This window comes from Eurypyga helias, unplaced genomic scaffold (assembly GCF_000690775.1).
Source record: "Eurypyga helias isolate BGI_N326 unplaced genomic scaffold, ASM69077v1 scaffold29230, whole genome shotgun sequence".
Lineage (NCBI taxonomy): Eukaryota > Metazoa > Chordata > Aves > Eurypygiformes > Eurypygidae > Eurypyga > Eurypyga helias.
This window is the reverse complement of record NW_010225494.1, coordinates 34,189-49,816: the sequence shown is the minus strand read 5'-3', so window position 1 is coordinate 49,816 and position 15,628 is coordinate 34,189. Positions and strand designations below refer to the sequence as shown.

At 41.0% G+C, this 15,628-nt stretch overlaps 1 protein-coding gene across 1 annotated transcript in view; it reads right to left on the bottom strand.

The window, feature by feature from the left end:
* Positions 1-1,427: 1,427 nt before the first annotated feature.
* Positions 1,428-15,628, bottom strand: part of LOC104508128 (protocadherin alpha-C2-like) — a 48,383-nt gene continuing 34,182 nt past the window's right edge. Inside the window, 1 exon segment of the mRNA XM_010149647.1 lies at positions 1,428-1,820. Coding sequence (XP_010147949.1) covers positions 1,510-1,820 — 311 coding nt within the window. The 3' untranslated portion in view covers positions 1,428-1,509.

Below are 15,628 nucleotides of genomic sequence, written 5' to 3'. Positions count from 1 at the left end.
AAAAAAGAAATAATGAATTTACATTCAACAGTAAAGCTTAAAGTCCACTCTAATAATAGTTGCATTGACATTCACATACACAAGCACAGAATAAATATTTCAGGATTCTTATAAGAGCATACAGCATACATACAGTACTTGAGTTTTACACAATGAGTGTTAGTAGGGTCAGAAATTCATGATCTCATAGAAAAGTAAAACTAAAATCAGAAAAGGTTGTGTAGGAGGTAACACCAAGGTACTGCACAGAGCTAGCAGGTTAGTAAAACCATTTGTGTAAGGAGTTTGCTTCTGCTTCTTCATATTAGGACAGTTTGTTTGCAAAGGTGTATTCAAAGTGCAGATTAATGGGAAAAAAAAAGAAATATAAGATATTATTGTATTTATTAATACATGCAAGAGGCAGCCCCCAAGTCACCCGACAGAATAAAGCTGTTATTGGCAAGTGGCCGATATAATACAGATGTTTCAGGCAATTTTTCTAAAGCACTTTAATAGCAGCAATTGTAATTTATAATGGCTCTAGATTGACTTCTGTTTGGGTTAAAGGGCATCATATTTCTTTAACATTTACAGCTATATTTCTTTATAAATAAATCTCTCAAATAACAAATAGCATACCTAACATTTCTTTTTTCTCTCTTTTGCATAAGTGTCGTGGAAAAACTCTGACATTTTCAGAGACGTAATGTGCAAAATAATGTTAGAGTGGAAATAGGGACACAGAGCATCACAGTCAGTTACATTCCTGGGGTGTCAGCCCAGCCCTTCTTACACTCTGAGGGCTAGCCTTGCCAGGGTAATATGGGGCTTTAAGGGACAATTTTCCCAATGGCTTGTTTGGTAAGAGATAAAATTTATGGTATCTTAAAGAGCTGTAAATGTGAAGTTTTATCTGCAGGAGCGCGTACAAGACATCATGTATAGGACTCAGTATTTCTACACAGTGACTTCTCAAGATCTGAAAGTCTGGTCATCTCCTTTCAGACATTTCCTCCCCAGCCTGAACATCTTTAACATTTGCATTTCTTAGGTGTTTCCTTTGCTGCATATTTACCAGCACTTCTTGCATTTTATAAGCTAATCTCGTATCACCTAGCTGACATCTGCACACAAATATTTCCAATCAGATAGAGGGTGCACAACATTAAAACTCTTAAACCTGTCCTGTAAGTGTCATCAAGACAGGAGCACAGGAACCACAGTGCAGAGTCCAACCTCTCACTGGCTGTACTGTGAAGATTCTCCTTTTCGGCGTAGGAGAAAGGAAACTTGTGTCTGCTTTTTAGATTCTGAAAACAAGCCAGAGTGGAGAAAAAGAGTTAACACCAGACTTAATAAAGCTTTTAAGACAAAACCTGTTAAGCAATTTAGACAGACGTTTTTTTTCTCAAGTCTGTACATAACAGGAGATTTGTTAACAGTAGGAAGAAGTTGGGAGTTGCTACATAGGAGATATCTGCCATTATTACAAAAACTGGCTAAATGGGTTCTTTCAGTATAAACCCCTCACTGGTCACTGTTCTCAGTGGTGCTGTTGCCCTTTTCTTTTTTCTCCTGAGTCTTGTTTCCCTTCTTCTTTTTCTTCTTTTTCTTGGTCTCTTCCTTCTTGCCAAAGGTTATGAAGTCACTTTTGTCAATTTGGCTGTTTGGTGGCTCCTGCCGGATGGAGATGATTGCAGGAGATCCTGGGATAATGAATTTGTCTGGCAACTCACCAGGACCACCTTGTTTGGGATTGCCCGGTCCAAATTTAAAGGTCCAGCTGTTGCTGTTCACACCAGCTCCCACTGGGGGGGACACCTCTCCCGCCTCAGGTTCTGAAAAAGTCAAAACAGCAAGAAAAGCTTAAAGCATCGTCAAATACAAGCAGTCAGTGACTATCACCTTCCTATTTGAAAGCTATGACTTTAGCCCAGCTCTACATTGACTCCTGGTTGTCTGGCTGCTCATCTGGGTGCTATCGACTGGTTCCTGTCCAGGCTGCTCAATGTTATTATGCATAGAGTCCCCCCACATACTGGATGATCTGGATCCCATGTTGTGCCTTGAAATAAAGTTGTTCTCAATTTTTCTTTTGAATTTGAAGTGCATGGAATAAGAGATCATTGTGATGCAGCCCACTGTAGTGTTTTAGCATGAAACACAAGCATGCGTATTGCACGGCACAAGGGTATGTTCAAGGGTCTCAAGTCTTTTGGGATAGAGTTAGAGGAGTGTCCAGGGCAGGGGGAGTCAGCCTTGGCAGTATGCACATCCACGCTGGGTATCTTCGCAAACCATCCTGTCAGCTGTGTTCAAGATTCCTTGTGGAGGACACAGGTTGGTGCATCCCGGAGAGGAATCTGAGAGCCAACTAGCACATATGTCTGTATGTACGTATGTATACAATGTGGCCCTAGAGCAAAGAAGTGAACTCCCTGGGTAGAGATATGGCAGGATGCCCTCAATCAGAGTGCAAAATCTGGTCTCAGAAATATTCATCGTTTTCTTTAAGGCGGAGTTCTAACAACTGGTTTCCTTTTGCCAGGAAATGAGGTGACTCTTGTAAGAGAGTTGTAAAGTTTTTCAAAACTATGAACATATAAAGAAAATGGAAACTCAGAAAGGGCTGATGTTGAATTTGTTTTAAGTTGTCAAGAATGGTTCATAAATAAATAATATTGCAGTGAGTTCTCAAACCAGGAAAGTCCTCACTATTCTTGTAATATCACAACATAAAGGCTGAAAAACACCAGACTGGTGACTAACTTTTGGTTCTTTGAATTGATATGGTAGAATGGTAGATTACAATATTTTATGCAAGCAAATATGAAGTTCTGTTCCCTGATATAGGCTTGCAGGATGAAGCAAGTTTTATTTGCATGATTCTGACAAGATTGAGCTAACCAGATTGAAAGGTCTATGTATGTTGCCCTGACAAGGACAATTTTCTAGCATGATGAGATGCGACACAACGAGGTTCTTCAAGAGAAAGTCTTAAAACTGGTCTGCTTTCTTTCTTCCTAAACTTTGAAAACTCTCTGTAATTCACATAACTCTCAATTCTGAATAGGAACAGCCTCTCCATTTTAGTGTATCATTTTAAGTGTTTAAAGGATTGTAATCAGGGGAAAGCTCAATGCTTATGCACTAATGCTAAAGCCCTCAAATCTGATGAAAACGTACTTATCTACACTCCAGAAGTGCAGTATCACTAACCTAGGACCTGTCACACTTATAACACTCCTAGCCACATAAGAATATGCAAGAATTTGTACAAACTGTACAAATAGTGTCCATACCACTGATCTTATTAAGTCTTAGCACCACGTATTCTGCATCAGAGCTGTCCAGCTGGATAGGTAAAAATGCTTGGGATAAAGAAGGAGGTGGGATGTGCACTGCTACGAGGAAGGGCTGGAAACCCAGCTGACAGGGACTCCATATCCCCTGGGAAGAGCAGGCGAGCAGGCGAGGGCACAGAAAGGAGGAGAAGAAACAGAGAAGTCCTAGGTCACCCGCTGGTGAAACAGGCAGGAAGAGGAAACAAAGTAGACAACCTAGAGGGAGATCCCTAATGTTTTGCCAGACCAGAAGATGCTATTCTGCAAACATCAGCTACTGACTGCTCTGTACCCCTGTAGTAGTAATGAAGAATACAGAATTTACTTTAGCAGCCATTTCATGAAATGAACAGCACCTCCTGTATTTGTTATTCTTTTATGATTCTTCATCTTCTGCAATGTTCATACAATTTTCTATTTTATGAAACAAAATGTATGTCATGGATACAGACATAAGGCTCTCCCGGTACAAAAGCTAAAGAACAAATCTTCACAATTTTTTTTTTTTTTTTTTTTTTTTTTTTTTGGCCTGGCAGCAAAATAAACACCACTGGAAAGCATGATTTCTTTTAAGCTTTTCCATACTTATGCAGTACGTCCATGTTGCAGAGCCAAAGAAATGTGTATACATGGCAGATCAGAACTGTCTCTGAGACCATCTGTCTAATAAGTTTGGCACATGGGATCTTTGTAAAGGAAGATATATGACTGCTTTTACAGTGTGATGTTTAATCAAGAATTAGAAGAGCCTGTACACTTACTTTTCCCCTAAGACTGTATTTAATGATGACGAAGATTTGACATTGAGTTTATGTTCTTTCCAGGAACTGCTGAAGTTGTTTTAGTGACCTTTACCTCCCTAGTCTGAATTTTTTTTTTTTTTTAAAGTTGTTATTAACCTGGAAGTTCCTCTATTTTACCAGTTGTAGCTTTTCAGCACATTTCCTATGGTCTTCATTATCAACTTCAGATTTTTTACATGCTTGTGTTAGTAATAGCAATGCCCTAGCAAGCCCTATCACACTAAAGGCTATGAACAGCTTTCCCTTCCGCCCTTCCAAGTGTTTTGGTCAGGTACCTTTCATATCGCTTTTGTTTCTTTGAGAAGATAAATTACAAAGGTGAACATTGTGTGTCTTGGCCTTTTTCCAAATTATTAATCAACCGGTTTTCTCAAGCAACCCAAAAATGTGTGCTCTCATACTGCACACAATAAATTAAGCCCTACTTGACAAATAGGGCTCCTTGTTGGGCTCTTTCATAACAAGCCCATGTAACACTCATTCCAAACAACACTGACACAGACCCAATGCTCTTTTGCTGTTTCTGGCAGGGAAAGAAAAAGCTGAAGGTTGACCACAGACCATTTTTAAACCATCCTTGCTCTGACTGGGGAGAGCCCTATAGCAGTGAATAGTGTAAAAACTACTTTGAAGTGTACAGGGTTACAAGACTCCATGATCGCAATGCCATCACAGCATCGCTGAAATAACACAGCGTGTGGTCATGCCATTTTGATCTGTGCGTGTGAGGCTGGAAACGGGACGTGAAACAATGACAGTGACTTTGTATTATCCATTTTACCACACAAATACAGTAATGGGCAAGAATAGAGGGCATTCTTAAGGTACAGTATCTCTTTTCCTTGCATGAAAACTCTTGCTGGTCTAACAGGAGTTTAGCCAGGGTGCACACACATATCTGCATTATTGAAATCTAATTCAGAACAGGATACTGACCCTTTAATCTGGTTCTGCCTAGACAAATCCACTCACCAGATGAAGTCAGAAACGTTTATCACAAAGCCATCTGCCCTTATGTATACAAACACAACAAACCATCATATATAGGCTGGAATCAGGATTCTGTCAAGCTAAAGACTAAGGGGGTTTTCTTGCATTTCTCTGTTTTGTTTTTTTTTTTCCCAGCCCCTGAATATGTCTGTTATCTGTACAAACGAAGCATTTTAATACTCCTTAATACTCACTAAGCCAAAGGAAACTAATTATCCTTACAGCTGTGGGGAGAGCTTACTTACCAAAAGACAGAGCCAGGCAGAACTTAGTGGGTTAATAGCCATCATTTCCTGTGAATTTCCCTTCTGCATGATTTACCTGATAACATGTGTATTTATCTGTCCTGGCAGGCTGGAAGGTCACAGTTCAGCTGTACTAACAACGTTGTATATTTAGGTGTTTCAGATCAAGGATAAATGTCATCTACCACCTAGTTTCCAAAGCTTCCTTAAACATCTTTCTTACCAGCAGTAATTTAACAACAAAAAACTTCCCACTTAGAAGCTATTTTACATTCAACAGGATTAGTTGTACTTCTCTTGCACATTTTCTGGGTGTTATCGAAAAGTTGTTATTAAACTTAAATGAAAATGTAAATAAAGCAAATTGGCCAGCTATATTTATACCACTTAAAACAATATACTTCTTTTCTTCCTATAGCTACCCTGGGGGGTTTTGCCAGAGTCCCTACATAAAAGCACAGTCTGGCCATTTCCTGATGTACTTCAAAGGATTACTTTGGAGACTACCCCTTCAGTTCATTCTCAAGGAATATGGCATTTTTCATGTTCAATGACCACATGATTTATTTTTAAAATGCATGCCTGTAGCAGAACCCAAAATGTAGGCTGCACCTGCAGCTCCTGATGCTTCTTTGCCTGTGTGTCTGCATGCTAAAATTGGAGATGAACTTTTCACCCCTTCCATTTCCTCCTCCTCTCACCAAAATACAACTGTCTCAGTAGGCTTTAAATGGAACCTAGAGCAACAGACACTCTGCATTCGAGTAGATAATATATTTAGTTGGGAGGAAAGGTTGTCTTTCAAAATACTTCCTTTTTCTATCCAGTGACTATTGTCTGAAATACACAAGCAAAATTACATGCAACTCACACAGAGACGCACACACCCCCCGTCCTAAAATCTACCATCTGAAAGCTTGAAGCAAGAGGGTACAGTGCCTAGCTACCTTTTTTCTCTTCCAGAGGCATTTATGGGTCATATGCTGCAGCCCACTCTCTCACATGACTAGAAAAATGTACCAATCTCAGTCAATAAGTACTTGTTCAACAAGTCCTGATTGCTCTGAAAGCACCTGATATCCTACACATTGTCAGATAGAAAGTGTCACGTAGATGTCATAGGCTCCAAAATCCCAGAAATGGAGCAGGTTGCAGGAGAGCTGTGTCCCCTCGCTGAGCACAGAGCTTCTTGCTTGCATGGTCCAGACAGTCCTGACCTCAATAGGCCAGGTTTTTCAGAGGCACCTAACTCTCCCTATGCTCCGTGCAGGGAGACCAGGCACCTACTACAAGGAACAGGATCCCTAAAATTTAGCTTGTAGCAGCTGTAGACACCTAAATTCTTTTTTTCTTGTATGTCACCCACAGAGCAAGGTATCCCTTTTCTAAATTAAGCCACCAAAAACAGTAAGCATCCAATCTAAACTGTCTAATTTAGCTCTTGCTACAGTCTATATAGAGACAGACACCCTCAGAAGGTAGTTCAACCCTCCTAGCTTAAATGCCTATTGTTAGATGCACTAAATTTCCTTTTTTCCTCTCCTCTTACTGCTGGAGTTGTATTACCTTTGCTTCTTTAGCTACAGGTATAGCCCAGTCAGCCAATTTAAACTAGACACCTAGCTTTTGGGTGGCTAGTGCAAAAGGACCTGAATTCCATCCTCAGGAACAAGCTAAGCAGCATCATGGTTTGGGGGATGTTGTAGTAATAACCATGTCAGAGTGTTTAAAAAAAACAGAAGTTTAAAACTAATCTCTTTAACGGTGACAGCCACAAAATCCTGGGCAACTATCTGCAATATGAGGCCACTTTCTCAGCCCTAATCCCTTCATGGGATTTTCATTTAGGCAGGAATTGGCATTTTCTGTTCAGAAATACCTGAGAACGCTCAGCCATATTGTTAAGGTTGCACCATTTCCAATACTTAAAAAGGCCACATTTTAGTTATGACAGCAGTAACACCAGTACTGGTTAGGTCCTGAGTGATATGCTGCCGCAAAACTTCAAAGCACAGGTCTGTCACTGAGATTTACAGTGCTGTCTTTTCAGATGTGGCATTTGCGAATTCACTCAACTGAAGGGTTGGCTTTCATCAGCTTGTAAAACCATTCAACCTGATATGTAGGTGGAACAAAGTCAAAAAACTGACTGATGGGTACAAACACTCTGAAACTGCGATCTTCTAAATCTGGGGCAAAAATGCCTGCTCTCAGAACATGGCATCACTCAGCCCACAAATCGATATCCATCAGGTCTGGGCTAGGACTGCAGTTTCTATCTCACTGACATTTTTCTCTCTTTTGGAGAGACCACGTGTTTTTTCCTGTCCCTGTGTAGCCCCACAGCTCCAATCTGGTGTTTACTAGGAACAGGTGGTGCTCACTTCCCATAATGCGAGCTGGCCGTATATTCCGAGTGTCATGTACATCGTCTCCTATGCCTCTGCTGCTTTCTTAAAGAACCTTTGTCAGAAGAAGGCTAACTTGTGTTAGAACAGATGTGCCTCTGCTCAAGGGGGAGAAGAGGAAAGCATTTCTGTGCAACTCTGTTTCCCTGCAGAGACATTTTGGACAGTGTGACATGCTTAGCCAAGACAGCAGCTTGCTTTCACTCTGTTCCACTCCACCCCACTCACCACTTTGTCCCTGTCTTTAAAAATTTGGTGGCTCATAGACTTAGGAGATCATTTATATAAAAGCTTTCAATCAAACCATCTATTATCATTATGTTTAAGTGAAATCTTTTTCCATGTTTTGGGGTTTTTTGACACGAGAACATGCTGACTAAAGCCACTGTGAAACTAGGAGAACCCCATCATCAGCCACAGACCCTTCTGTCCGCAGGTCAGAGTAGTAAAACACACTAATTAAATGTATTTATTTAAAACCGAGATCAGGCAATAAGCAGGAAGCAAATTGCAGAGAAAGCTAGTCATTAACCTGATTTCTCTCTTCCCTGCATCCTTCACTGATGCCGTACTGACTGCAGCTTCTGCCTCTGGCAGGCTTAATGAATATTCACTGTTATAAAGAGTCTGACATTCTGCACTAATTCTGAAACATCACATCAAATGCAAACAGTGTGCACTGAAAAACCCTCTCTGTGTCATATGGAGGATCTCTGAGGACATTCTGGCTTCACTGATCATCCCTAAGCCTTTTTGGGATTAAGATGCACATTTAATCTTTTTTTAAAGAAAAAAAATAAAACCAAAAAAACCCCAACCAAACAAACAAGCAAAACAACCCAACCAAAACCACAGCCACCAATACAACAACGGAAGCAAATAAAAATCCATCATCAGCGTGATAAAATGACAGATACTGAATTGAAAGGCAGAGAAATGATTCAGTTGGAACAAAGTTGAACCGTTTTAACTATCAGTTTTCCAAACAATCCCAAGCATCTCTAAGGATTATGTCAATTTGGAGTCTTAAAGAAAAAAAAAACCTCACCCTCTGCCCTTCCATCTGTTTGACATGTTCTGTACTAATGATTCAGAGACAGGAGGAATGAACAAAATGAAAAATTCTCCCCACCAAGGAGCCTGAAGCTTTAACCCATGGCTTGGATTTAAAGTCAGTAACATTAAACGGGGTAATTATAGCACATATGTTGTGGGAGATCCGTAACCCCCACTGCTCCAATACCCAGATACAAAGCGGCGGGTGGGCACGGAGGTCACTTCCGGCTCATCTCAGGTTACTGTTCATGCTGACATTTAAATTTAATTTTAAAAGAGATGAGTTATCTCATTATAAGAAAGCAATCTTAAATGGCTGCACATTAAAACAATTGTCTCAGCTACCAAGTAGCTCTTCCAGCATATTCTAAGACATAGAATTATAGAATTGTTTAGGTTGGAAAAGACCTTTAAGGCCATCAAGTCCTACGTTAACCCAGCACTGCCAAGTCCACCACTAAACCATGGCCCTAAGCACCACATCTGCATCTTTTAAATATGTGAAAGCAAAAACTGATTTGCTTGCTACCACAGCCTGCTGTGGCCAGAGCACACCACCTTAGGCTAAATGGTTTCTCACAGCTGCTGAAGAAGCAAAGAGAGCCCAGTGTCTGCAGCCTCAAGTTCTTAGTCTATTTGCTAAAAGAAACTTTTTCTCCCACAAAAACATCAACCTTCTCAGGTAACATCCTTCTAATGCTGTACTTGTGTCCAGTCCTGCTCCCACCGGTACAATTTGTCATGCAAAACACCTGTCAGTGCTTGCTCAGTGTAAGCTTTAACCTTTTCCTCACCAAAACAAGGACTAAGCTGCAGCATCACTGAGACAGCATGGGTGCACATCCAGGGTGCTCCGTATCACCCTTCCAGCTCTAATCAGATGCTGGCCTCTGGGGGATTGAGCATATGAATGTTCGCATCACATGCAGAGGTTATATATATATTAATCTTTAGAAGGTAGATGGGTTTTCATTTGGGCATTTCACCATGTCTGCAGGCCCCCAGGGACCATTTTTAAGAGTTCATAGTTGAAAGCCGCCCAAAAAAATACCCCAGATGATTTTAATCTTATAAATGTATTGTAAATACAGTGTGGGCAGCCAGAGTACCAGCTGTTCTGCATTTTTTTTAGTGCAAACAGTAAGGTAAAGGGCAGTAAATAGTGCAGGAAAACTGGACTCGGTGTGTTGTGTCCCTCACTAGCTGGATAGGGAGAGGTGGCATGGGAAGTGGATGGGCACAGCTGCTCCTGAGGGCCTGTGCCTTCATGTCAAAACAGGTGCTATGTAGCCTCCTTAAATGCTCTAGACTCAACCAACAGCAAACAGCTACCCAGGCCTCTGTTGAAGGTGGATTTTAGGGTTGCTAGGTGACACATCCCCAAAAATGTGGACTTCGAGACAAATCTTTAAAAACTGCTATGTCTGATTTGTGGTCCAAATCTCCTCCTGGATGTGACGAGGATGGAGGTGACATTCTAACTGCTTTCAGCTGCATGTAGGTTTTGCCCCTATTATATAACGACATGAAATACTGCAAAGAGAGTGAAAGTTGTTGCAGCAGACAAAGCTCCAAATGTCAGGAGGACAGGAACAGACCTGTGCACTGCTTAGTATGTATTATGGAAAGCCAGTTCTGGTTACTGTATTCTGTAAAAATAAAAATTAATTTAATTCTTAAATACAAGCACTTTTATCACAGAATCATAGAATCATAGAATGGTTAGGGTTGGAAGGGACCTTAAAGACCATCTAGTTCCATCCACCCTGCTGTGGGCAGGGACACCTTGCAGTAGACCAGGTTGCTCAAAGCCACATCCAGCCTGGCCTTGAAGACAGGTTGTCTTTATGTGAAAGACAACAGGCTCACAGACCATCATAAATCCTGCAGTGAAGGTGAAAAGGAGGAAGCATTTCCTGGCTGCTGCTGCAGCCTGTTCACAGTGTTCTGCAGAACAGCCAACCCTCCCCCCGCTCCCGCTCTCTGCTAGATGAGCTACTGAACTGAGGCCAAGAGTACAGACGCACTATCCATCCCCTCATCTCCTGCCACTGGAGGCCACTCTGCTTCTATGGGGCGATCACAGGAGCAGCAGCTTGGCCTCCTGTCTACTGCCACTACAGCCACCTTCTGCCTCAGCCCCCTTCTCCATGGCTGGCTGTGATTGATTCCCCAAAGATGGAAAATTTCAGGTCAGGGATTTCAGGTTACCTGAAGGGAAGAGAGAAGGCAGGATTAGATATTCTCCTAGCAATGGATCTCCTGCTCAGGACTAGCTTGTTTTCATTTGTGTCCACCTTGGAAAGTGAACCCTCCTAAGAGAATTCAGTTGAATTTAGTCCCTTCTTTTTACCCTCAACAAAAGTGTTTAGCATGTACCAGTCTCTACAGCTAAGCACACTGCTTGCAGGTAAATGTACCTTAGCACAGTCCATGTTACTGCTGGTGCATAAAAAGGAAAGAACCCATCACAACCAGTGCTGGTAGGCAAAAGAGAATCCCCACTTTTTAAGTGAGCACAATGAATAGAAAGACAGTAACTATGGAAACCTGAAGCATCAATTTTAGCCTTCTGAAGCAGGACCTAATTTTAACCAGCTAATTGGATGCTTGAAGTGGTAGTGAAAGAAAAAGGGACACATTTATTTCAGTGCTTTTAGTGTCATCTATTTTAAACATGAATGAATGTGTGCGCTTCACCACTTGGAAAAGATAGCATAGTAATGGATCATGGTCACCTAAGAAATAGTCTTAAAAGATAATTTTTTTTCTTGCTTCATCATCTATGTTTAGGTTACACGCTTCAACCATTCCTCTCGTATATGGCAATCACCCCAGCAGCCCAAACCATTGTAATCTCCAGAAGAGATAACTCCAGTGTGAAGATTTCTGCTTGGATCTTCCTTTCAAAAATGGGCAAAGCTTCAAAGAGTGGAAAATGCAGTGCCTTGTCTATCAGGGGTTGAAGGTGGCTCTGTGCTCTGAACCTCAGAACTGGAACCTGTTCCCTGGCTCCCTCTAGCTCTGATCACAAATAAAGGGATAATTACTGGTATTTTGTGAATGAAAGCTGAAACTGGTCTCTTCTCTACCTGGACCATAAAGGGGAAGAATCGGTACTATTACTGTTTAGTTTGGTTTTGTTATCTTCAAGGAATTTCTTAATTTTAAAAGTAAACTATACCATATGGTTACATACAATTAGTATAGACCTACAGAATCCTTTAGCTGACCTACTTAGACTAGTTTATCACTAAACCTTTGCAAACTTCTCCTCCCCTGAAGGCCAATTAACTAAATATTAATCAATGTCTATTTTGATTCTCATCGATCTGGCTGCCCAGATTTAGCAACCTGCCCTAAAAGAGGTGTGCTACTTCAATACTTTCCACAGGACGGGGCTGTGAAACTAAAAACATCGCAGGCCTCAAAACAGACTTTGGCAGTCACAGCCCTTTTTCCCTTCCACAGTATGTATGTTACATTAGCGGCTTCCTCTCATCTCCTGTTTGGATCACATCCTATTATTATTCCTTTTTACTCATATAGGATGAATAGAGCCGCTGGTATTTCACATCAGTTAACAAGGATTCTTAATTAAATGTGATGAGTAACTGCTAATACAATATGATAAGCCCCCTGGATAAGCACGCTACCTAACTTTTCCATTTTCCAGAATTCTTTAGATATTTTCCGAGAAGAAAATGGAGGTGACTTTGGAAAGACTCCCCAAATCCATCTCCTGCTGCAGAAACAGCTTTGCTCTTTCAAGTACTTGTGAGGTCTGCGCTTGGAGGATTTTTTCTAGGTTGTAGGTAAATCCAGGTATTATGATAATTCAGCGTCAGCTGTGTCTTTAACCTTTTAAAGTAGATTATTTTGGTACTGATGAAATGAACCAAACTGATTACACTGGAAGTGTGGACCTACTGTACCATGGCTCCAAGCCTTCAACCTGTTTGTCCTTCCCTGCAGCTAAATGTGTCACAGATTCACAGAGTGGAAGGGTTTGGAAGGGACCTCTAGACATCACCTAGTCCAACCTCCCTGCCAGAGCAGGATCTCCTAGAGTAGACCACACAGGAAAAAGTCCAGGCGGCTTTTGGGAAGGGGACTCCGCCACCTCTCTGGGCAGCCTGTTCCAGCGCTCTGTCACCCTCACAGTGGGGAAGTATCTCCTCCTCTCTTAACTGAGAGGACAGTACCTACATGAACCATATGATGAAAAGTTTTCATTAGGTTTTCAACTGCTGTGTATCTGAACGTAGTTCTGAAATTAATAGATCTGCATGCAGTACTGCTTTGTCTGGCTGTTAAAAGCCAATTTAAATCTGTTTATGAACATCCTAACTTGTTCAGTGTTTTATACTACTTGGTCACATAAACTAAAATCAAAAACTGCTGGGTGATGTGCTGTAAAGACCATATAATGCCAAACCAAAATAAATGTAACAAAGAGATTACTTGAGGGGGGAATAACAGTTAGGCAATATTAAGGTGTGGTTATCTAAGTATAGATGCTCAAAGTTGGCAATTGCTTGAATGGCACCACATTGCAAGAGCAATTTTAATAAAGTTGCAGATGCCTTTTTTGTCCTGTCTCTAGGACTACACTTTCTTAAATATTCATCAGACGGTAATTATTAAGTCTTAGAGGCTTAACACATACAAAAAGTAGGTAGAGCCATCTCTGTTAATTTTTAGTCACTGTAACTGTTTCAGAATAGAGTCCTCATAATCCCAGTTTAAGAGTTAGTAAATGATCAACTTTATATTTCAATTAATTTGATTTTAATTTTATAGCTCCAGTCATGCTTTAAGTCAAGAATTGATCCCTCAATGGAACAATAGGAGAAATGGCTCAGGTTTGTCCTTCCACCTGAAGTGATGTTTTACGTTATACTCAGGAACTGCTCGTTTGCTAATGAACTCCCTTTCAAGAAAGGCATTGTTCAGACAGCTGTAGTAACATATCAGAAAGTTATTTATATAACATGCCTGCCATTTCATTTATCTGAAGGAAATATTAAAAATGGAGAACTGGCTTGAAATTAACAGGAAGATCAAAACCGGGAAATGAATTATTACACATAAAGTGTAATGGATGTAAAATGGATGTCTGAGAGCAAAGTAAGGAAAATTAACTTCATTTCTATGTTATTGCCTAATGGAGGCTGACTTAGAAAAAAATCCTATCCTAATTAAATCTTAGAAAATGCACATTTCTTATAGCTGTGATTCCTTTAAATGAAAAGGCAGGAAGAAAATAGAGGGCAAACTGTATCTGGATTGATAGCACAGTTATTTTCCTTCCAAGAAACATGTCATAAGCTCAGGTAACTAGGACAAGCTGTCAAAGAATAGAGACATTAGTGTTTATAGAGGCTAAAAGGTGATTTTATTGCTTCTTGAATCCTTCACTTCAAAAAGAATTTTAAATTACCATCTGGTGGGATCCACATGCAGAATATTTTAAAAATATTTTTACACTGAATTAAATTTTAAACTTCTGGGTTCCCCTTGCAACTGTGTGTATATACCTACATGTTAATATACAATTGGTTCATTTGTTTTGAATTTCTGTGCTTGTTGAGAAGGTGACTGACTTCTTATTTCATATATGCTCTACATGTAAGTGCACTTGGAAGGATGCAGAGAGAAACTCCTGACAGCAACAGGGACCACTGCAAAGTGTCAGCCTTACGCACCAACCTGCAATACAGACACTTCTCTGAACTGCGGCTGATGGGAGCTGAGCAAGGCACTTCTTTAGCAGAAAGGAAACTGATGACAGAGGTGTGTGTATAGAGAGGTGTGTGTATAGATACATTCTCTGCATAAATCGTGGCCTGCTAACAGTAGTCCTTGCACACAGGTGGGCGTACATAATGCAAAGACAACGTTTCTTTCAAAACCTGTAGGCCAAATCAGATGCTTACACCTCAGGAACACTTTAAAGATTTATTTTGAATTGAAAGTTGAGATGAGTAAGTGTTTGGAATTCCATCAAAGCCATATGTAACCAGGGCCTTCTGAACCAGTCTTGGTATTTCCCAGGGTGGACCAAGCCCTCTCCCACCCCAAAGAAGACCCCATTTCAGATTCTACTTTCCTCAGTCACACGGCTACCAGGTCGGGTCACGGAGGAAAGGACTTGATACATTATCAACTCTGGGTCTGGAATAGTGGCTTAATGGGTATCATGTTCTGGTCCATTTAATCCCTGCAGACCACTCAAGTTCACAGGGTCCTGATGTGCAGTGCAGTTTACATATCTCAGATCACATGATGATAACAGTATATTCCTGCTATACCAGGGAACACTGTTCTCTCACACGGGGGACCAGATGCCAGGCAAACCAACTCACCCACCAGCTCTCCAGCTGTCTCAGCTGACTGCATTTGGGGTATGAGTTGGCAACAGGAGCAATTCATTGCAAAGGTGTGAGAACAGCATGTGTCAGCAGGGGAGCACAAAGCCGAAAGAGCTTCATCCCCTCTTTCGTAAAGGGTCGCTTTTGTCAGCTATTTCATTATATTTCTTTACTGGAAAAAGGAAAAAAAAAAAAAAAAGGCCACTTGCCTGGACAGCAGCAAGAACAGCTGTTCATTAATCTTGATATGCTCTGTCCCACTAAGCACTAGGTGTAAATGGCTGTAATCCTCATGCTGCTGCACAATCTCCCTATGACCCATGACTGCAGCACTGAACCTCACTTAAATGTATTCCCTGTACACCACACTTGAAGAAGAAATGGCTTCGGGTAGCCAGCAGAAGCAGATCATGACAACAAGGGGAA